This window comes from Lytechinus variegatus, chromosome 16 (assembly GCF_018143015.1).
Source record: "Lytechinus variegatus isolate NC3 chromosome 16, Lvar_3.0, whole genome shotgun sequence".
NCBI classification, from domain to species: domain Eukaryota; kingdom Metazoa; phylum Echinodermata; class Echinoidea; order Temnopleuroida; family Toxopneustidae; genus Lytechinus; species Lytechinus variegatus.
The window spans coordinates 31,353,141-31,377,132 of NC_054755.1; the positions used below are offsets into that span (position 1 = coordinate 31,353,141).

The 23,992-nt window shown below is 38.0% G+C and overlaps 1 protein-coding gene across 1 annotated transcript; it reads left to right on the plus strand.

Annotated features, from left to right (window-relative positions):
- Positions 1–296: 296 nt before the first annotated feature.
- Positions 297–21,752, plus strand: LOC121429886 (integrator complex subunit 4-like). Its single transcript, XM_041627142.1, has 18 exons — positions 297–411; positions 5,712–5,865; positions 7,222–7,377; positions 8,015–8,121; positions 9,216–9,437; positions 10,396–10,731; positions 11,216–11,390; positions 11,790–11,995; positions 12,400–12,542; positions 13,689–13,804; positions 14,312–14,445; positions 15,178–15,341; positions 16,287–16,380; positions 17,107–17,190; positions 18,019–18,224; positions 18,661–18,958; positions 19,991–20,111; positions 20,752–21,752. The coding sequence occupies exons 1-18, from the start codon at positions 358–360 to the stop codon at positions 20,913–20,915; spliced, it is 2,934 nt and encodes a 977-aa protein (XP_041483076.1). The 5' UTR covers positions 297–357; the 3' UTR covers positions 20,916–21,752.
- Positions 21,753–23,992: the final 2,240 nt, after the last annotated feature.

The window sequence follows — 23,992 nt, forward strand, 5'->3', positions numbered from 1 at the left end:
TAATGTTCATTGGTGATTATTTAGCACATAAGAAAGGTTCACCAGTCGTTCTTAAAGTCGCTCTTAACTTACGAACAGCTTTATGAAACGGCCCCCTGGGCTAGTTTGCCGAAAATCAATTAATCAGGAATAATAAAAACGGGAATAAAAAGTGATGATTGCCAAATAATTGCATGTGCGCAGAGGGAACTAATCAGCCCCCATGGCTGACCTTTGACCGCGCGTATCATGTTTTCAGTGCGCGTGTCGCCACTCTGTCTATTGATAACTCTGGCAAATTATAAGGGACAGCAAAGTGAAAGGAGGTCCTAGAAAATATTGACTTTTCCTACATTTATGTGACTTTCTCACCACAGAATGGCAGCTCATCTGAAGAAACGTGCATATGAGGAGTTTAGCCAAATAATTCAGGTATGAAAACTTACGCGCCTTTATCTATAAATACCCTCCAAAAAGGAAAACAATCTGAACGAACTTGTTTTGTTTGGTCCCACATATTGAGATTATTGTTATCGACTTTGGCTGAGTTTCAGAAAAATTGAATCGTAATGAATTGAATTGAGTAATTTTATTGTCCATAAACTTGAAGGATTTTTTTTCACTGGTTTACACACATGGAGATACAATGTACAAATAATGTACAAATAAAACTGAAATTGAAAAAATAAGCTAAAAAGGGGAATTCAGTTGAAATTTTTTTATCATGTTGATAATACAAGAAAATAATTATTTTTTTGGACTTTGGTAAAGTCAGATTAGAATTCATCAAACATGTCAAAAGATTGTCAGTAAAAGAAGAAAAAAATAATTTTCTCATTTCTGTTGTGCATAATGCGAGCAGCTTCGGCACTAGACAGCTGGCAGCCGTCTGTTTTGAGGAGTTTTTTAACATTTTTTTTTATTTCTCGTACACAGACGGCTCGCTATCGTGCAGCCACCATTAGGGGACTTGCAATGCAAAATCCCCCCGTTGGGGCTCTTCAATTTTTGTCTTTAATGAATAAAAATTTAGAAAATTAACGTTGTTGTTAACGCTACCAAAATGCAATGTTATATTCCCTCTTGGTATAAATTGCCAAAAAAATTAGAAAAATGAAGTTGAAAGGAACAAAAACAGTGACTTACCTCGGCTGTCGCGCAAATTCACTTCCCCGTTTTATCCGATCTTAAGTACATAAACATATGGCCATTGAGTCCCCTGTACAGATCACGCTAGAACTTCGGCCTCTGTATTTGGTGAGTGAAGCCAACGGAGTTCAGCTGAATAACCAACATAACAGAGACCAAAGCTTTTGGTCTACTTCGGCACCAGCTCTTCGTGAATTGAAATTATCATAAAACTTAATTTTCTATTATTAAAAAATGAAAATGGGGGTCCAGTTTTACTTAATTAAGTTCAAGTAGATCTATCAACCAACAAATTAATTCACACCACACTGGCTCCTACATGATAATTTTTAGTCATGAACCTTTAAAATCTTGAAATATATGCATAAATATTTTAAGGGGGCTCGGGGGGGGGGGGACTTACATTGACGAGTGGATACCATGCGCGACCAAAAAACACGTAAAAAGGATGTCTTTTTCAAGATAGGGCATGTAACGTGACAAGGGTGTAAAAAACACAAAAATATTGAAAAAAGGGTATTTATTTCGCTCGGAAAAATATACGTATTTAGGGTCAAATATGCGGGGATGATGAATCAAAATCAAATGTTTTATAAAGGATGTCTTTTTTACCCCAACACCCCGTGTTTAGAGACCGATTTGTGCGAGATGTGGAAGGTGGGGCCGTACTAAACCAAAGTAATGGTGTCTAAAGGTAAAACAGATGACTGACGGACGCTTGACATAACAATAAAATATTAAGCCTGAGTCATATCGATTATTTTGAAAACCGGTGTTCGACAGCTTTAATTCGATCGAACATCGATGCATCGAATATTGAAGGCGGGAAAAAATTTGCTCCGGCCATCGCGTCGATGCGCTATGCATGCACTACGCACTGACGGTATGCGCTGGCGTTAGCCGGGTGAGCGTTGCACAAGCAGATGACAGAGCAAAGTTCGTTTGTATTTTCCATGACCACAAAACACACAAAAAAAGCCGGGGACCAATGCAGAATTCTTCCCAAAATATCTTCAACAATGATATTTGCAGATGACAACATATAAGTTTAAAGTGAAACAATAATAAAGACATGAATCACGCAGAGTCGATCCGAATGATTTTCGGTCAACTAGCATTCGCAGTCCAGACTCGCATTCACCAGCCCCGTCCGCAGCCCCGTACACTCACTCTCCCGAAATGACAGGCGTGCTTGTCAGCGCCAGCAAACAAGTGCAACCAACGGAGAGCGCTATAACTTGCCTGAGATTGTGTAGTTGGCTCCAAAATGAGTTCCAAATAAATTTATGCGAATAAATACGTAATTTTCTCTGAATGGTCATTTGAATTGCTATTCAATGCTGATATAACGATTGTGAGGAAAGATTGTGGAATATGAGTTATGACGATGTTCGAGAATTAATCCTGATGACAATCCATTTTTTTTTTGTTGACACAATAATATTGAGCATGCGATCGAAATAAATACGAATGTTTCGAATCGAGCCCTAAATTCATATAAATTACGATTTAACAAGATTTTATGGTCATACTAAGAATATTGACGATGTCAGCAAAGTATGTTATGTTCATATGGAAGAATTAATACTGGCATTATTTCTTTTATTATTCCATCTCTGGACGTCTTCTCCGAGCTCCGAGAAAAGAAGCACAATGCGCATGCGTGTTCGATGACGTATGACATATTTTCCATTCATGAAATCAGAGCCCAAAGTTGGGCACAAACTAGCTTCAAATTGATTGGGAAAAAATATCAAACGCAATTTTTTTTTGTCATGTAAAATGTTATTATATGGTTATATTACGATCTTGAAAAGAGTTTTTGAATGTAGGCAATGTTCGAGAATCAATCCTGATGTGATAATTATTTTTTTTTTAGACAAGTGCACTCTCTCGACTCAAGTCGATCGTCATGAGATGTCCGCCATTGAAAATTGAAACGAAATACAAACGTTTCACATCAAGCTCTAAATTCATATTAATGATTATCATATGCAAATTATTGTTAAATATTACGATTAAATAATGTTCTGTGGTCATGATATTAATATTGTTCATGAAAGCAAGATTTATTTTACGTTGATCGCGTCAATCTCCGGCCATTTTCTGGTTTGATTAAAGAACAGTACTGCGCATGCACGATCGATGGCCATGACTTCCATTCATGAATTCATCGTGCATAAATTATCTCAGCACGAGCAGACGAGTAAGACTCGAAGTATGATCGAAATAAACTTCAAATTAATGGTGAATAGGCATCATAATTACACAATCGGTTTCATTTGGGGGGCAATAGAAATCAAGTAAGTAGTAGTCAAGTTGGACATTACTGATATTTTGATGATTGATTGTGTGATCCAAACGAATCGGCCGGCCGACGTATTTTTTTTATTTTTTTTTTCGATGCACCGATTTTGCAAAATCTGCACCGGTGTTCGATGACATCGATCGAACACCGATTTTAAAATCGATTCGACTCAGGCTTATTAAATATATCTGTAATTGTTTAGGGGTTCATTTCAGGGAATACTTGCTAAGAAGACTCTTATGGCGTAAGAGTATCATTTTGTTTCCAATACTTGTTAAAGCCTGTGTATAGCTTTGGTAAAGGGTCAATAATGTGATTGATAATCGAACATCATCTAATATGACAGTCTTACTGAAGCGTAGAGACCGTTAGATATTTTTCCAACTGCACTTCTCTGAGAAAATTTCAAATATTCAAATCTTGGATATATAGCGCCCTCTCTCGGCGATGCTTGTTTTAAATTAAAAAATGGGCATTCAAGCACTTATCTTATAAATTTAGTGATTAGATATCCAAAAGTTACAGACAAAGAACATATCTTGAAAGTTTCAGCCCATTCCATGATTTGGAATAGGATTTAATTGAAAGACAAAAACACACAGATATTTTAATTTGATCGGGTGACCCGATCAAGTTAAATTTCCATGTAAAATCGCAAAATTTATCCTGTAAAACACATTTTCATTTCATATCCTCCACATCATAACTGTTATAGGGCATATCCATTCATATTAGCTAGCAATGAATTGGAATAGTGATAGGTGCATTTTGGTGGATTTACCAAAACTATACACAAGCTTTAACCCTATCTAGGCCGGGGGGGGGGCCTCGGAGGCCCCCCCCCTCAACGAATCGCGCGATATTTTTGCCGTGCGAAATTTTTTGACCGCGCCGCTCGCTGACTTTTTACTTTCAAGTCTTGTGCAACTTTTGAGACCAATTTTGCGTCACCCGGGTACGTGGTTCCAAAATTACGCAACATTATGTAAGTGCATGTCAGACCAAAAATTGCTCAAAAACGTGATTTCGTGTACAAAGTCAATGCAAATTGTGTTTTCAACCAAAATTCATAAATGTATGATTATTTTTAGTTTTTCTAGTCTAAATATATTCATTTTATGCTTTTTATGATCACAGAAGAGTCCCCAACAAATTTCATTGAAAAAACAATGAAAAACAAAAGGTCAAAAAAACAAAGAAATACATAAGAAATTACAAAAACAATATAATACATAAGAAAATGATTTGATATCACAATTTTTTCATGTACCCTTGCTAAGGACACCACAAAGAGTATCTATACCAAAAATTAGTACATTTAGAGCTTTATTTAGGGAGTTAGAGGGAAAAGTATGATTTCGCATACTAATTACGCATAAATTAGCATAATCACTTAATAGCGATTTGCATGAAATAAATTACTATACAATCTTGTAGATTATGCCCCAGGCAACCCGCGTGCCAATTTTCGGCGCGATCGCGCGGTCGACGGCTGAGATCTTAGGGGGGGGCCTGGGAGGCCCCCCCGGCCATAGGAACTCCCAAAATACCCCGGCCTAGATAGGGTTAAGGGGTGCATTTTCAGAATATGGAAAGTACATCGCTGTACTTGTTTAGGGGCTCATACTTGCCAACATTTGTTTCCAATACTTGTTAAGGATAAGGTTTCACATGCCAATACTTGTTAAGGAGTGCATTTTCAGAATATGTAAAATATGTGTTTAGGGTGCTTTTTAAGACCCCTTAGTCGCGCATGGTATCCAGTATCCACTCGTCAATGGAAGTGCCCCCCCCCCCCCCCCGGAGGGGTCTATAGGCATGAAAGGGTTGCTGTCTAGCGCCTTGAGGACTCTGAGATGATATTTTAACATATTTTTACGTAGTCATAGATCTATACTTTGACATTAGCCAGGAGGCTCCTAGAAAGTGAAAATAATTCACTTACATGTGCTTACTCTCCATTGGAGCCAGGGATTGCGTCCCATTCATGTGCGTGTACTGCAAAAAAAAAATTTTCGCCCCCGAGATTTCTACTTTCCTTCTAAAAGATCTAGCCCTAAATCTAGTAAATGGGATACAACTTCATTTCAGACATTTGTATGACATTGATTTCTAAACAAGAATTCATCAAAAAAACAAGAAAAATATTATGAAAAGATTTTGTTTCTTTTTGTTCTTTGCCAAGGTACGTGATGCATATTGTCCTGTCTTGGTTGGTTTGAATTCCTTTTTAGATTTGATAAGAACTTACATTTTTCTTCTCATTGTTAAACAGGATGAGCCCAAGGCACCTCCGATTAAGGTGAGACTTGTAGCCCGACCTCAGGTGACCCAGGTCACCCTTGATCTGAGGGCTGGTAATTCCAGAGAGGCCCTTACTCAGCTGCTTGATCTAGAGAACCAGCTACCAGTCAGTCAAGATGCGGCAGGTACGTTTAGACGATGGGTGCTGGTGTTGGTGATTTGATTTTGATTTAATTTGAGTTGGTTTTTGTCTCACCTGCATAGCAGAGTGAGACTATAGGCGCCGCTTTTCCGACGGCGGCGGCGTCAACATCAAATCTTAACCTGAGGTTAAGTTTTTGAAATGACATCATAACTTAAAAAGTATATGGACCTAGTTCATGAAACTTGGCCATAAGGTTAATCAAGTATTACTGAACATCCTATTAGAGTTTCATGTCACATGACCAAGGTCAAAGGTCATTTAGGGTCAATGAACTTAGACCATGTTGGAGGAATCAGCATTGAAATCTTAACCTGAGGTTAAGTTTTTGAAATGTCATCATAACTTAGAAAATATATGGACCTAGTTCATGAAACTTGGACATAAGGTTAATCAATTATCACTGAACATCCTGCGTGAGTTTTATGTCACATGACCAAGGTCAAAGGTCATTTAGGGTCAATGAACTTTGGCCGAATTGGGGGTATCTGTTGAATTCCCATCATAACTTTGACAGTTTATGGATCTGATTCATGAAACATGGACATAATAGTAATCAAGCATCACTGAACATTTTGTGCAAGTTTCAGCTCTCATGATTAAGGTCAAAGGTCATTTAGGGTCAATGAACTTTGGCCGAATTGGGGGTATCTGTTGAATTACCATCATAACTTTGAAAGTTTATTGGTCTAGTTCGTTAAACTTGGACATTAGAGTAATCAAGTATCACTGAACATCCTGTGCGCATTTCAGGTCACATGACCAAGGTCAAAGGTTAATGAACTTTGGCCGAATTGGGTGTATCTGTTGAATTACCATCATAACTTTGAAAGTTTATAGATCTGATTCATGAATCTTGGACATAAGAGTAATCAAGTATCACTGAACATCCTGTGCGAGTTTCAAGTCACATGATCAAGGTCAAAGGTCATGTAAGGTCAATGAACTTTGGCCATGTTGGGTTTTTTTGTTGAATAACCATCATATCTCTGTAAGTTTATTGGTCTAGTTCATAAAAAGTGGACATAAAAGTAACCATGTATCACTGAACATCTTGTGCGAGTTAGAGTAGTTTTCAAAGTCAGCACTGATGCTATATTGAACCGCGTGATGCAGGTGAGACGGCCAGAGGCATTCCACTTGTTATTTTATATTTTTATACTAATTTTTAATTCAATTACTTTATTTACTGCATTTGGATTTTGATCATAGTGTTAATGATGATAATCATTAAAAAATGCATTTCAATAGCACATCTTTCATGGCCATGTTCAAAAGTGAGTTTAAAGATGAAAATGACCAAATTGTCAAATAACCTCAATTTATTTCTTCCAACCAGAGAGTATTATCAACACTCTTTTTGAGCACTACAGCAAAGAGGAAGGAGCTCATGTAAGGTCAAAGGTCATTGAATTATTGGGTCGAATTGCCAGACTCCCGGGTGTGAACGCTGTGGGCATCGCCAATGATCTGATGACGCTCTTAGCCACCGAAGGTGAGATGAAAGCTTTGTTGAAGGAGGGGTACATGTATTTCGATTCCTGGGAGGATGGGTCTTGAATCCCACTGCAGCTTTTGCATCCTTTTGCATATTGTTAGTCTAAATTTGCCACCCTCCACCCAGGTTTTGTAAATGGGTACTCTATTGGAATAATTTCCTTGAATTCTCAAGTGCCTGATGAGAGTACTGTAGCTATGCTTAATGCTAAGCTACAGTAATGTTATGCAGTGCTTAGAAAAATTTGGATTTAAAAAGTAATATGAATTTTGTGTGTTACATGTACATGTATGTATAGTATCATCACATTTTAGTCTGACGAATGCTTATTGTGTTGTCAACCAACTGTAAGATTTGGGCTGAAAGCCAAAGGTAATTGATTCTTTATGTTCCTCATCTGATATTCAAGTGTACAGTACTGAGAATTTTATTCTATTTCAAGAAAAAACAAATCTTGAAGAAAGGATATTATTAGTTTGTGCACTCACATGGCATGGTCAGCATACGTGTGCATTGATGATGAATTTTATTTGTGCTTATTTCAGACAAGACAAGGCCCAAGGAGATGGTATTTGATTGTTGTTTCAAGAATTACATGTACATGTTGATTCCATCCTTTGTTTTTTTCATACAGGTTCTCACAAGGTCAAAGGTCAAATATTTACCACACTCACTGTGATTGGCCGAAGCCTTCCGCTCACCTCCGATCTCCACCGTCAGCTTCTGCAACTTGCTCAAAAAGTAAGTACGAATAAGCCATTTTGTAGTTCCTTTCTGCGCATGATCAGAGGAAGGTAATTGGTACTACAGTTACATGGTGGTTTAAACTTTAATGAGATAAGCACCAACTTGGATGCCTTGTTATTCATATATTCTTTTGAATTGTGTTTTCATTTACATCAAGGAGTAAATAGGTGAGATGAGGATGGTTGACTTTCTGAGCTATTTGACTCTCTGTCACCTACTGTCAGTCTCCACTCAATATTAATCTTTTCTGCTGAACGACGCACTTCCTTGTTGTTGTCTGTACCACAACGCAATCATTAGGAACCATCTGAGCCATTATGTATTATTAACCGTATCAGACATCTGAGCAGGGCAACTTTGAAACATTGTTGTCTGCTTTAATAAGACTGGGATCGAATGGCCGGTCAATAAAATTCCAATTGTTTATCCACGGGCCCAATTTATCGCCTGCTCAGGAAAGTCAATGAGAAAATGCATGGAAATGAAGCAGGCAATAAAAGGCAGTGCTAACATCCGGGTATTCTACGCATTTTTAAGCGTCCTTGAACCGCGCAGTAATATATGTCATGATGGCAATCAAGTTGAAACAACGCTGGATACTGCGGCCCTAGGCCAGGGACGTATCATTTCAATTACGTCACAATGGTAAATTTCAGAGGCCCAGTCTGCTCAACATGAGGAACTAGATTCTCATTCTAAAAATTTAAAATATCTAAAATTTGACAATTTTTGCTGTAGATGTCTGATTTGGTTAATAATAGCAATATAATAATAATATAGGGTATTTATATTGCGCACATATCCACCCTGTTAGGTGCTCAAGGTGCTCCTATATTGACTGGCCTGGGGGCGAAAGGACATATATCACCCCGAGTCCAGTCAATATTGCTTTATTAACCCAGTCCTAGATCTGTACCTTCCAACACCTCTGATTCCAAATTGATTCTTTGTAGCATTTCATGTTTCCATTGCTACCATTGTTACCACTGAACCATTTCACCATTTCATGAGATCCAACATGCACTTTTGTAAAAGTTTGAATGAATATATTTCCTTAATTTTATTTTCTTGATCTATTCTACTTAAAGCATTTAACCGACTCAAACCATGCAGTACGATGTGCTACCCTGAGCATGATTGGCCAGCTTGGTATGTGCGACGTCAAATCTGTGGCATCATCGTCGTCATCGTCGTCATCGTCCTCTGGAAAGAGTAGCAAGGAACGTCGCAAAGGCAATGTACAAAGGATGCTGGGAGAGTTTACAAGCGATAGGGACGCACGGGTCAGGGAAGCTGCTTTCCAAGCTATGGTAAGAAAATTTATGAGGTCGTTTGTTGATTGCAATGTGTACATTGGCTATGATGAGAAAGATGTTTTGGTTTGTCTGCATGATAAAGTAAAATATTAAGTATGGTGATATTGAAGTTTAGTTAATAGGGAGTTTTAGCTGCATGATGCATGACAGATTCAGGAACACATAAAATGAATTGTCAAATGCCCTTTATGACAATAAACAACTAAGAAGTCTTTGTCAAATATTGAAATTGGTGAATCAAAAGAGCAATTTTGTCTTGGACTCTGGAATACAGCTTACTTGAAAATTTGTGTCGCCTCTGAAACTTACGACAATACCGGTGGGTAGGTTAGGAGCGACTTTAAGAACGACTGGTGATCCTTTCTTGTGGTAAATGGTATGTTCATTGGTGATGGTTTGGCACATAAGAAACATTCACCAGTCATTCTTAAAGTCGTTCTTAACTTACGAACAGCTTTATGAAACGGCACCCTGCTTCAACTTCAACATAGGCTTCTCAGCTGATCTTTGTCATTAGACAGGTATTCTCAATTCATTTACTGTGTTCTTGGCTCTGTAGTGCTTTGCAGAGAAAGAATTTTCTAATGACTTTTCGAGATATTGCTTATGGTGAATAATGTTGGGATGTTATTTCATGGTTTGAAAGAAGCTTATTAACTTATAGGAATGATTGATTACTTTGCCATCAAAGATAATGAATTGTACAGTTAGTTTTACTTTGAATGTATGGTAATCAAATGAGCACGTTGCTGTAACTGTATAATGTCATTCTGATGTAATATGTGCCATATGAAAGCGGATTATTATTAGTGTTGTTATTATTGAGGCATATTGTCCCAACTCTAAAAATGGTCTCGGTACTGCGCTGCTGGTTAAGTGTAAAGAAGATCATATGTTCATGCTTGCCTACCATTTCAGCACTTGATCATTCTTATTAAACCTCTCTCCACAGTTTTCCCTACACCAGCGAGGGCAGAAACTAGACCTAGACCTCTACCAGCAATCCATCAAGTCCTTGACGGATGACCATGAAGGGGTCCGACTGGTTGCACTCAAACTAGTCTGGGTCCTGAGTCAGGTCTACCCTGACGAGCCTGTTGTGGCTCCTGGAACCACGGAGGAGACCCTGAGGCTTGTCGATGATGGTTTTGCCAAGATCTGTGAGATGGTGACGGATTCCTCAACCAAGGTTCGAGCGGAAGCAGCGGGTCTCCTGGGCTCGTTGCATTCCGTCAGTACCAGGTTTCTGGAGCAGACTCTGGATAAGAAATTAATGTCAGGACTCCGGGTGAGATATTAAAGGGTCAAGTCAACCAGGGTCTTATTGCATAAATTGACAATTTTCGGTAACCTCGCCTTCAATGATAACTGCCATTGAAACTATTTAGTACTGTTATGATGGTAATTGAACCTGACACCAATGTTTGAAGGCAGGTGTTTTGTGATGGGGCCAAGGGGCTGTATCCTTAACATTATTTTATTGAACTTGTCTTAACGGTTTTAAGTATACTGTCTCGTGTTGGATTGCATGTCCTACGATGCACATCATGTAGTTTGTTTTGAGCATTAAAAGATGAAATTCAGAAGAGTTTCCGACTGAGACCGTATCAAAAGATGATAAGATATGAAATTGATTTATTGTAGATTGATATCGTACCAAGTAGAAATTTTCTCTGTACGAACTCATTCTATAATAATTGATGATTCAAAGTGGAATAGTTCTTACCGGTAATTGATATTTACCATCATTAATGTACTACAACTTTTTTCAGAAAAAGAAAACTGCGCATGAAAGACAGAAGGAGCAGTTCACATCAGGGGAATGGTCGACTGGTAAGAAATGGGCCGATGACAAGCCGCAGGAGGATGTGGACCCAGAATCTGTGAGTCTGATAACGTCTGGGGCTTGTGGGGCCTTCGTCCATGGTCTGGAAGATGAATATTTAGGTGAGATAAATGATGATCATGATAGGAGGAGGAAGAGCCGGATGGAGATGATGATGATGATAATGGTGATGATGTTGATGATGATAGTGGTGATGATGGTGGTGCAGATGGTGATGATGATGATGATGATGATGATGATGGTGATGATGAGGTTGGTAATGATGGTGGTGGTGATGATGATGATAATGGTGATGATGATGATGATGGTGATTGTGATGGTGGTGGTGACGATGATGATGGTGATGATGATGAGGAGGATGATAATGATAATGGTACTGATGATACTGTACCTTCTTTCAATTGGTAAATATGTGTGTGCAATTACATGTATTCATTATCATTGTTATTGCTATTTTCAGGATTTTATGCATGATTTCTTGTTTTGTTTTCTTACATCAGAGGTCAGATCCACTGCTTTAGACTCCCTCTGTGAGCTTGCATTCCAGTCGCCATCCTTCGCCATCCTCTCCCTCGACTTCCTCGTCGACATGTTCAATGATGAGATCGAGAGTGTCCGTCTGAACGCCATCCACAGTCTACGAAAGATCAACCATCACATCAAATTAAGAGAAGACCAGCTCGAGATTATTTTGAATGTTCTTGATGTGAGTTTAGAACATCCGATTTTTCATAGCAGTGTTTAATATTTCATTGTATTGTGCTTTACAGATTTTTTCCCCTCTCATTATACTTTTAAACATTCACATATTTGTTCCTTCTTACTGTAAACATGGTAATATGGAATTTTCTACATAATGCAGATTTTTTTCCATTTCTGTCCTTTTCTTTCTTGTAATAATCATAATCAAAATATTATTTCTAGATATATGCTCAGCAAAATAGTTCTCAGCAAACTAGAGAAGAAGGAATACATGATGAAAAAATATGAAACAAAGATAAAAATGCAATAACCATCAATATAAAATGTAGACATGTTCTATCAAATAGAACTGCCATAAATTTAATACATTACGCCACATTTTATTTGTTTTTTTAATGTTGTTTACAGGATTCCTCAAAGGAAGTGAGGGAGGCTCTTCATGAGCTGCTGTCATCCATTGCCATGGTAACCAAGTCCTGCCTCCACAAGGCTCTAATGTTCCTCATCAGAAATCTCAACAAGTATCCCCATGATAGACTCTCAATATGGAAGTAAGTTTCCTGGTACAATTTACTGGAGAGGGGAAAGTGTTTTCTAAATGAACATGCAGTAGACTTTGAATAAGTAGTCCCTTTAAAAGTCAAATCATCGGCTTACTCAAAGCCTTAAGACAGACCAGGGGCCCGTTGCAGAAAGTGTTGCGATCAAACGCAACTCAAAATATCTTGCGCAACTAGATTTTCAGCCAATGAAGCAACCGTATTTCTGGAAAATCCTGGTAGATTTTGGGGTCATGGAAAGTCATGGAATTTGGAAAATTTGTGAAAAGTCATGGAATTGCATTTTACCTCTTGGCTATGGCAGCATTCCAGTTTGTTGTGTCCCTCAACTCTCATACTCTGCTATTATAATTGGTATTCATGATTTCCATTTATCCCAGGTTTGTGACATCCCAAATTCTACATAACACCCTGGACGTCACAGGAAGTCATGGAAAGCAGCAATTTAGTCCTGGACAAGTCATGGAATTCTGTTATCAAATTTGTGGGGACCCTGTATCATATTAATATCAATGGCATACCATCATTTGGTGTTGTTAATGAGACTGTAACACATAAGGTTAAGATTTTAAAATACAACTGTATAAACTTCTCACTTCATATTTTGAGCATATCTTCATTCCGTTTACATAAAACTGTTTCTCACTATATCACAGCAATTGATGTACATGTAATCCTGGAAGCATTATAAAACAAGGCAGTTTAACAACGATTATGTTATGTTTATGTTTTTGAATTAGTGATTATATGCAATGATTTAATAATTTTTCATAATTTTTCTCAATTCGTTTATACATCATGACCATTACCAAATGTATGTATTTTACTGTGATATACATGTATGTATATATGTATTATTTCAATCAATATCAGGTGCGTCTGGTCAGTTAGGTATGGGGACGAAGGTCTGCGGACCATAGTTATTAAGTTAACTTTTTCCATACCCTGGCAGCTTGACCAGACGCACCTGATACAACGTAATTTTGTCTTGAATTTTATATTATGATTGTATGACTCTATTGCATTTTGTATTCACTTGTTTGTAATACTTTATTTGATTCTGTATGCCGAATAAAATAATACTAAAAATAATAATAATTTTCAACTGAATTCTTTATTCATTCTTTCCAAACACAGCTGTTTGAAGAACCTTGGTACTGCCCACCCAGACCTAACCTTAGCCTTGGTACCAGACCTCCTTGGCACTCATCCTTACTTTGATACACCAGAACCAGACATGGACGACCCAGCCTGTATCCTTTAGTTAGTGTATGAAATGAATTTTTGTGGTAAAAAAAAAATATCTATGTATACACTGTCTTGGTATTACATTTTTTTCTTCAGACTATTGAAGTATAAGACCTGGCCTTGTGTGGGGAGGGGTTCAGAAAGCTTTGCAAAGTAACACTTGACTTAAAAAAACCCCTGAAATTTAAACCCAAAGCCCAGATTTTTTTTTCTGGCATGATAATTAAGTCAACAGACTGTATTAAAATAATGTTGTTAAATTAAAAGAATTTTTCTAGAAAAGATTGTTAACAAAATAAAGAGGCCTTCAAGAGCATCTTTATCTGGTCCACAAATGCAGCCGTCTCCATGGGTGTAGATAGGTTGTTCCATTTCTTAGCAGCAACAACTGTTAAAAAGATGTTACCTGCATGATTCCTAGCTAGTTAGATTAATTAAACTGGTTAAAAATGTAGGTATTTGAATAAACCATTTCCATATTCCACTATGACCTTGACTAATTTTCCACCCAGACATTGCAGTGATGATTATGATCCTCAACTCTGCAGTCAACTCCCCTACCATGTCCGCCCTGTTTCCAGAGTACACCTTCAGACATTATACCTATCTGAGGGACTCCCTACCGCACCTTGTACCTGAAGTAGAGGTACACTACAGATAGTAATCTGAGCTCATGATGATGATGTTAATAATGATGATGATGATGATTATCATTGTGGCGATAATAATTCCATTGTAATGTTCAGAGTGTTGATGATTATAGTGATAAAATTATAGCATTATGGTGCTCATTTCATTGGTAATATTAGTACTGTGGAGTGTTGTGGCCCAGTGGATTAGTCTCCGGACTTTGAAATAGAGGGTTGTGGGTTCAAATTCCTGCCATGGCATAGTTTCCTTCTGCAAGAAGATCCACATTGTGCTGCACTCAACCCAGGTGAGGGGAATGGGTAGCTGGCAGGTATTTATTCCTTGAAATGCACTGAGCGCTTGAAGGCTGCTTGAGCTACAGCCGGAGAAATAATATCCAAGTCCTTTGGAAGTGCATAGAGACGTTATTCATAATGGGCTATGCACTATACATGAATTGACTATTATTATTATTACTGATTAAAATTTGTGTTGACAAGTGATGATGGTGTTGAGGATTACGGTGATGGTGTTCAGACACACCACTGTGGTATGCTGTTCAAACAATTAGAACCATGCAAGCAGTCGTCCATTTGACCCTGAAATATAGAAACTGTATTTTTAGATTCGGCTACAATCTCTCTACAGCTTATCAGTATCAGCAGTGTGTACATGCACAGTTAACTTGAATGCCGGAGAATGATTTTATTTATTTATTTTTGTATATTATCTTTCCTTCATTACCTAGAACCTTCAACCAGCCCGGAGACAGTGTCTTTCTAACAGAGGAGACAATATGGCTGACAGGCAGACCAATCCTCAAGACTTCTTACAACAGACTTTAGATAAACTCAAAGGTCTGGATAGTCTGTCTAACTCGGCTGCCATCAACATCATGCAGCTCACTGTTCAGTAAGTGCTCTTTGGATTTAAGGTTTGGAAAGGCTAGAAAATACGAGTGGGATCTTTAAAATCCAGCGCACAGTATCCGACGCATTGCATTGCATTAGATCCAGTTGCAGCAAAATTGCAGAATGTGCGCCAACCTACAACACGTGCAACTGCGATCATATTTGCGCCTCCCTTAAAATACTGTATAAATCGGTAGAATTGAAAATACGCATACGTGGCCTTTACAGTGGATGTTCTGCTAAAAGACACAGCAGACATTTGACAAGGGACCTTATCAGACAGAAAAGGAGAGCATGATAGGGTGAAACATTGTAAATGCGGAAAAAGAGATGAGAGCAAAATATGAGAACAGAGAAGACAGAAATTTAGAAAAAAAAACATAAAGAGAAGAAAGAGAAAAGAAATATAAAATGATGAAAGAGAGAGGGAAAGAGTAGGAAATGATAATATTCTCTACAATTCGTTGTGTTGGTGCAGGAACGCCCTTAACACCACATTTCCGCGCACCTCACCGGTGCAGAAGCGCCCATACGCTTTGCCCTTATGCGTGCTACTTAGGATGCAATGCACACGAGTGTGGTGCTAAGGGCATTCCTGTAGCCTACCGACACGAATTAGAAATGGGAGAATCTCATATGACATGAGGTATTACAATTACATGTAGCTATGGAAAGGCAAAGTCAAGTGTTTGAGAGAAAAAGAAACATATGAATTGTGAATTGATGTAACAAGTGACATATTCATTTGTTCGTTTATTCAAGTTTTCTCAAGTTTGTTGTTCTATGCCTTCCTAATTGGAGAGAAAATATTGATTTATTGTTTTGTTACTTGCGATATTATAAAGTGTTGTAATGATAACAGCAGTGCCTTGAGCCATCAGCAGTTTAGATACATGAGCTGTCTAAGATGCATTGTATTATTATTATTTATAATTTGTTTTCTCAGGGATTTACAACGTATCAGTGACTTAGAACCTAAGATAACAGCTACGGCCCAGTTATATTCCATGTACATCGACTGTCAACTCACTCTAGCAAAGGTAATATAAACTTTTCTTCTGTAGAAATAGGAAGTAATGAACGAAGGAGACCCCACCGTGAGCTGTAAAGCTGAAAATTGATTGCGACCTCACAAAAATTATGAGTCTGGTGGAATTACGATGTCAAGAGTTGAACCATGTACAAAAACTTACAATTGTTTGTAAATATAGATTTGTCTTTTATATTCTGTTGTGTAGTACATGAACTCCAAGATATCATTGAAAAAGTTCACCTTAAAGCTAATGTTATTGTGGTGTATTATATTGTCATGTGAATAGAGAGAATAACCAGATTTTGCATCACGAGGTAACCTGTTGATCAGGGATGGAGTCAGTCAAGGTTTCATGGAAATTCTTCCCCCAACGACTATGTACACCTGACTTAGGCCGAGGCCAAGCCATGGCCAGCAAAATGTGGCCTCTCCGCTGGCCTTGATTCCATCCATTCCATGGATGACCCAGTAAGCAAGAAAATCAATGCAGCTGTCTGTCATGGGGCTGTTTCCTAAAGCTGCTTGTATTAAAGTTACGAGCGACTTTACAAACGACTGGTTATCCATTCTTGTGGTAAATAAAACACTGCGAATTCCCACTGAATTTGTTTTAATTTCTAAGATAGGATCACCAGTCACTTTTAAAGTGGCTCGTAACTCACAAACAGCTTTATGAAACACTATATCGTTTTATCATACTGAATAATGTTTACTTTGTGTTTTATGTTTGCAGGCATTGAGCGGTGATCATTGGAACGTCCCAGCCATGCTTTGCCCTCAACAGAGCGCCGAGACTGCTCTTGCTGCTTCAGAAAGGGTAGGTCACCGATCTGTTATTTATTTATCTGGCAATTTTTTTCAGATTAGCCCTTTCCCTCTGTAGTAAAGTGCTATGTTAGCTTAAAGGTATTGTTTAACTTTGTGAGCAAATGATTTAAAAAATTCTCAAACCAAGATGAAACATGTGTACAAGTGCATGTATTAGAACTAATAAACCCTGAAAACAACCATTATTGAGAATGAAAAGCTAAAACTACAAGGCAAACCCCGATTTTGTAAATAGGCGTCTTATAGACACCTAAATAGTACACATAAGTGTATGGGATGAAATTAAGATGGTGTTTCCGGTCACTTTATATATCAATTTTTGAAGCACTAAATAATTATTTTCGAACGCAATTTTTTCTGGGCTTCATTTTTGTAACATATCACAGACACAGGTGACAAGTGTGACCTTCTAGCTCAGATTTTTTAAAGTCAAACCAATGTTAACCAATCACTTTAAGGTATTGTTATTAGTTCTGCTGGGAGCATGGATAATGCTTTCTTTCATTTTCATTTGAAAAAAATGTGAAAAAGTCTAAAGACGAAATGGAAATTATACCATATGGGCATTACACATAAGACTATTAAGATGACAGTTAACCAAACTGCATTTTAGACCAAGTGGCATATAGATCAAATTGATAGTAGACCAAGCGCCTTTAGCAGCTGGAGCTACAGCAAAGGTAGTATATATTGTGCTTTGGAATAGGAAACTAGATATCAGGCTCCTCATACAATGTAAATGCTAGATATTAGACAATCTGATGAGAATTAGACCATTTCTAGACAAAGTGAATAATCTTGATCATTTCCTTCACAGGTAATAGAATTAAGCTACAGACTTCAGCATCTTTACGTTGGTTGCAGCGAGTCCGAGCTTGCCATGGTTCAACAACTCCGACTTCGGGCCTGGGCCCTGCAACTTGTGGTTCAGCTCAGGGGGAGCAGCAGCAACAGTGGTAGCAGTGGTAGCTCGTCCAGTCATCTGGCACAGAAGTTCCTGACGAGAGCATCAGCAATGCAAGAGTGAGTTCTTGATGAGCACATTTCCAAAATGATTTTGAAGTGAAGATTGTGACATGCTTGTCAACCTGACGTAATTCATGTAGATTAGATTATTCGAATGAAATGTGAAGACAATATGTTTTGTAATAAATTTTGCTTTTTATGTTGAAGCTGCTTGGACTAATGGGGCATTGCAAGAAACTTGCGATCAATTGCATGTATGTCTCTATATCTATCACATGTCTTGTAGTTAATTACAAATTAGCGATTGATCGCTAATCTGTTTGTTGAAACAAGAAGTTTAGTCTGCAACACCCCCGAAGTGTTTTTGTATGAGCAGAAAGAAATTATTGCTATTTGGATTGCATTTTGGGAGTGTACCTTTTTCAGAAAAAAAAATCAAGACATATTTTGTTCTGCTGTAAATTGAAACTAACATTGTACAATTTTCTTGCAGACACTTCTCATCAGCGACCATCACACCAGATTCGTTCACACACGCCGTCTTCACCCAGGTTCTGAAGCTGTCAGCGGCGAGGCACGGCATCCTCACCAAATTCCTTCAGCCACTTCTCCTTCACAACCGAGCTCCAGTCTTGAGCCTCGCCAACACGATCAGCCGTGTCTCGGCGGTGATCCGTGAGCCTGCAGGCGGGAGCGACAATCCTTTGCGATTCACCGCTGGACTCACTCTTGGGCTGTTTGTGGACGCGGAGCTGGAGAATGTGCGTGACCTGGAACGAGTTAGAATTCAGGTGAGAACGACAAAGTTATTGTCACCTGAGAGTCAGAAGGGTGTTATTGCAGATCAGATATGTCCCATTGAAAACCAGAAGGGCGCTATTTCCATTGACTTTGTACAGCAATAGCACCCTTCTGGTTCTCAATGGAACATGTTACAGCTGCAGTAATGCCCTTCTGGCTCTCAACTAATGAATTGTTGAAGTCATGTCTAAAGGCTCTTTGGTAATGGCACTGAATGCCCTTTGATGCATGAAAATAGATATGAAGATCTGGGGTTCGTATCACAAAGCTTAGCAATGGATTTTTGGACTGATTTGGACATAGATCATGCACAATAAACAATGCAATAAATCATAGAAATCAGCCCCATTGTACTTTGTGTCACAGGGCCTTGGGGTCTGTATCACAAAGCTTAGCAATTGATCATATTTATGCTTGATTGCACATAATGATCAATATAATTGAGTGTAAATTTCAGCTTTATAACCAAGTGCCATAGCAAGCGTTTTGTTCCAGTACCAAAAGCTTAGTGATTAAGGTGTATGTGAGGTTGACTGTATTGTATTTTATATGTATAATTGTATAGTTTTGTTATTCGATGGCCTTTTTTTTATAAGCGTGCTTTCTCCAAGGTCTCCTTACCATTATTTTATGAATTTTTGTCAATTTCTTTTTATTGTTTTTGACTTGATGGTTAAAAAATTGAATTGAATATTGAAATTAAATGAATGAAATAAAGATCGAAAGTGAAATTGAAATTGATTTTATGCAAAGAACATTGCCATTATGCAAGATGTTGTAGCTGCAATGCTCCAGGTAAGTACATGTCATATCCTACAGCACATACCATACATTACATGTATACTAGGCCTGGGACTAATGTCAATTTTACCATTCGATTATTTCCTGAAAAAGCAATTTGAACCATTTAATCAATCAATGTTTACTCCTAGGCCTAATGTATACCCTCCAAAGACATGTTAAAATATCAATAAACTATCTTCAAAGACATTTTACACGATGTGGATCTTTTTCTTTGACAGGTGCGTTTCCCGGACTCCCGGACGCAACTCTTCATCCCTCGTAGTAGCGACTTCAGAATCCTGAGCAACCTCAGACATCGCTTCATGACTGAAATCTACCTATCGCACGGTCTGTGGTCAGGTAAGTTTCACCCTATTGTAACTGGGCTTTTTCAGACCAGGGGGGCTGTCGATTTGACACGCCCCCACCCCTTCCTTCAGAAGTTATTGTACAACGCCTACTTGGCTTGTTGTACGCGAGCAAATGGGAGGCTGAATGTAAAATATTCGTACCGTTGCACAAAAGACGTACCATCGAAAAAGTACCATTTACAATTTAATTAATTGCGCTCAGTAGAATGAAGGTGCAATACGCGTCTAAGCATGCTGGCTAAATGCACAATGCTGCCCAAGGTCATGTGCGCTTGTGGGAATTTGCTTTTTGTCTTCAATTTTTTGCTCCCTTTTCATAGATTACTGCAGGGAAAAACTCTGGGGTTTTTCATATTTGTACAACACAAATAGCGAATATTCTTATTTGTACAATGGTGCGAGATTTTGCATTCGGTGTAAGAGACGCTCCATTCAACTTAGCTAACTCCTCATTGAATAGAGCATCTTTCTTTCACCTCATACGAAATCTCGCACCATCGCACTCTTGCCTATTTGTATACTGCACATGAATGATTCTATTCTTAGTTTTTTAAGGGAGTTGGTTCATGTTAGTGAAATTTACGCAGAACTCTATTTGTCCTATCTTTTCCTTTGTTTTGAATCTTCAGAACCAAGTCAGGTCGAGGTCAGTATTGTCATGACACATGACCTTCATGGATCGGGCCCTTCCACTTCATCAAAAGGGGAGTCACCATCGAGTAGCAGTAGAGGGACCGTGGAGCTTTGTAAACCTGTGAAGGTGTTCTTAATGCCCAAGCCAGCCAAGAGATGATGAGAAAATCATGTTGTATCAGGCGAGGGAGCTATTTATCAGATATGGAGCCATGCCTGAAGTTCTGAGCTCTTATACTGCAGAAGAAAGCTTTTTTCTTAATAAAGGGGAAGAACATTTTAGCGGTTGGTGTCATGATTCAGTGAAGAAAGCTTGAAACAGGACCATATGACATATTCACTGTTATATGTATAGGCCTGAACTCCAGTTTAACTTAGGCCATGGTATCATTCTGCATTAAAATTATGGGAAGCCATGAATTGCATTTACATTAAATATTTCCTATCTTTACTTGGCTCTTTTATCATGCTCAAGTAATGAAGAGAACTATTTCACTAATTATTCCCAGTCAGTTATGGTTGTAAAATGGTGGTAGTTTTTACCTGATTGCTAAGAAAGCATGAATGCTTGTAAGCAAGCAACCAGAGGACCAACCACTTAAGGTCGTTTCCGAGGGACCTGGTAATGAGGACAAATGCTTTTCCAAAGGGCACTGGTGCACCAAGTGGGAATCCGACCCCTGACCCCCCCCCCCCCCCCCCCCCCCCCCGCTCTACCGACTGAGCTATTGCGCCTCTTCAATGGGGGAGTCACTTTCTAATATTGACTGAATAAGTTATCAATGGTTTTAGTGTCAAATGAGGTGATGAAATGCAGTCAGTAGGCAGTTCCCAAAAAGTGGCTTCTTTCATCCAAGTGATATTCATGAGTACAGATGTTTTGCATATATAATGAGCTTGTTGCAGACCAAAACATCTCTATTCATTCGGTCATTGCTGCTCTAATTGTGCTTCGAATTTCATGATTTTGGTATCATTGTAAAAGAGAAGATTCATTCTTTCAGGTCTGGTGTTTGAATTTATTCAAAGATTATGGAAAGTAGGTTTTGATCCAAAACGTGCTAAAAAATAATTATTTTATACTGACGAAATGGGTGATTTTTTACACTTTATTATCGTTTGAGCCCAAATTATTTTAAGTTCATGATAAAGCTGAATAAGTATGCTTTAAAATGATATAAGTTTCAAAATAAGAATTGGTTTAATCAGGTCAAGATCGCACTTTTTATTGGCCAAGCACAAAAAGCAGCTTGAAAACAAGAGTACTGCACACTGATAGGCCAAAGAGACCACACACTGGCAAATTCCAAAGGCTCCAGTACCTGGGTTCATGGGAAGGTCACAATCCCCATGTGGTAATCTCTTCAAATACCCCGCGCCTGTTGTTCTGTGAACCTTATCCAGCTAATCATGCTCCTCAAAAATGTCAGAAATCTCGTCTTTTACCTTGGTGGGAAAAGTGTGACCCGATTAAAAAGTGCCAAATATCAAAAGTGACATCGTTAGAAAGTACAAAAGTTCGGCTTTATGGTGATATAGGCATCATTGAGGCTCAAAATAAAAAGTTTTGCACAATTTGCAAAAGAAAACAGATTAAGAAAATCCAGTTTTATTGCACATTTTCAGGCCAGAAATTCACCTATTTATCAAAATGTTGTATACAAAATAAATTACCAATATGAAAGAATAACATGTACTCTATCTGTTGGTACATGTACAATGATATTTCATTTCACTTGATGTTAAAACAGGTAAATTCTTAGAGGAAAAGATCTCATGAATCACTAGATTTTGCAAAGAGGATTCAGCCACAAGATGATTTGGTTGAATCTGGCCTTTTTGCTCATTAGCATACTAGGGACCTGTGGTCTAACTGAATGAACTTGTATATTTACAGAAACGTGTTACACGTGGCTATCCATACTTAACCACAACTTTAGAGGTTAAATAGAACCCTAGTCCAGAATATGGGTTGCATTCTCACTTTTAGTTTTGATTCCATGGGCAGCAATGACCATAAGGCAGAAATGGAAATTGAGATACACTTTATGTTGGATTTTCAAAATTAGTGAATATGAAATTCACAGCTCGTGGAAGGATCAGTGTTCTCTCTTTCCATCTTGGGCTAAAATAGTCCGCCAGTATGGCTGGCAACAAACTTAGTTTGATTTTCCATCCTTTGTGAAACACGGTATTTTCAGATTTGTTGTATATAATAAAGATGTAATGTAAATGTATTACTGTACTGTGTGTTATGTTCATTCTCTCATTGTTAATTGTCTTTTTTGTTTTGTTTATTTAATCTTTTGTTCTCAAAAATACAATTCCATTATAAGATTTATACAGATTTAATATCATAGAATATACTGAGAAAGACAAAAAAAAAAGAATTCTAAAGGCCAACTGAAGCTAATTTCTGTTTGTCTTTTTTTTTTTTTTGCTTTCTCTGAATATAATTTCTCATTCTTGTTGAACATGGAGTAGTGCTTAGAACAAAAGTATGTTTCCATTCATGTAGGTTTACAAAACAGCAGGACCATTCCAAACTCAAAAAGTTGAGTTTGATCCAAAATTGATTTCAAAAATTGTAAGACAGGTGCCAGGTAAATCTGAAATGTGGTTACTATTATCACTTCCATTCTGCTCAACGCAAGTCTTTTTTTTCAGTACCGTGACATTTGCTTGTGCAACATTTGCCCCTCTGGTAGTTTTGATAGGGTTTTTGGTTTCTCAATGATACAAGGATTAGAATGAAGGTTAGGGTTCGATTTGAAGTTCAGGTTGATGTGTGGTTTTTAATGCATGGATTTTTGCAAGGAGAAATAGTCACAGTAGAAAATTTCATGGAACAGTAGCCTATTGCCCAACTTTGGCAAAAGGAAGCAAGTGACACATAAGACAAACGTGAGTTACTGTTGTTTCTGAAACACCCTTTGTATGTTACACGTTCAGACAAAATTTGGGGAAGAAATGATTGTTCTATGGAAAGATATTGATGAAAATATGATGTTGAATTGCATCGACGCCTATGTAAATGACAAACACACATTGCTCATTTACAACAAATTATACTTTTGTAACTTGCTTCCTTTTGCATAAGTATGGCAGAGTAGCCTCCCAAGCAGATATTCTCATCTTTTTGGCTGTCTCTCTGTCTCTCTTTGCATCTCTTGTCAGGGGTACCCAGTAATTTATTGTTTATTAGGAAATGTACTTCTTGCTTGCAGATCAGTAAAA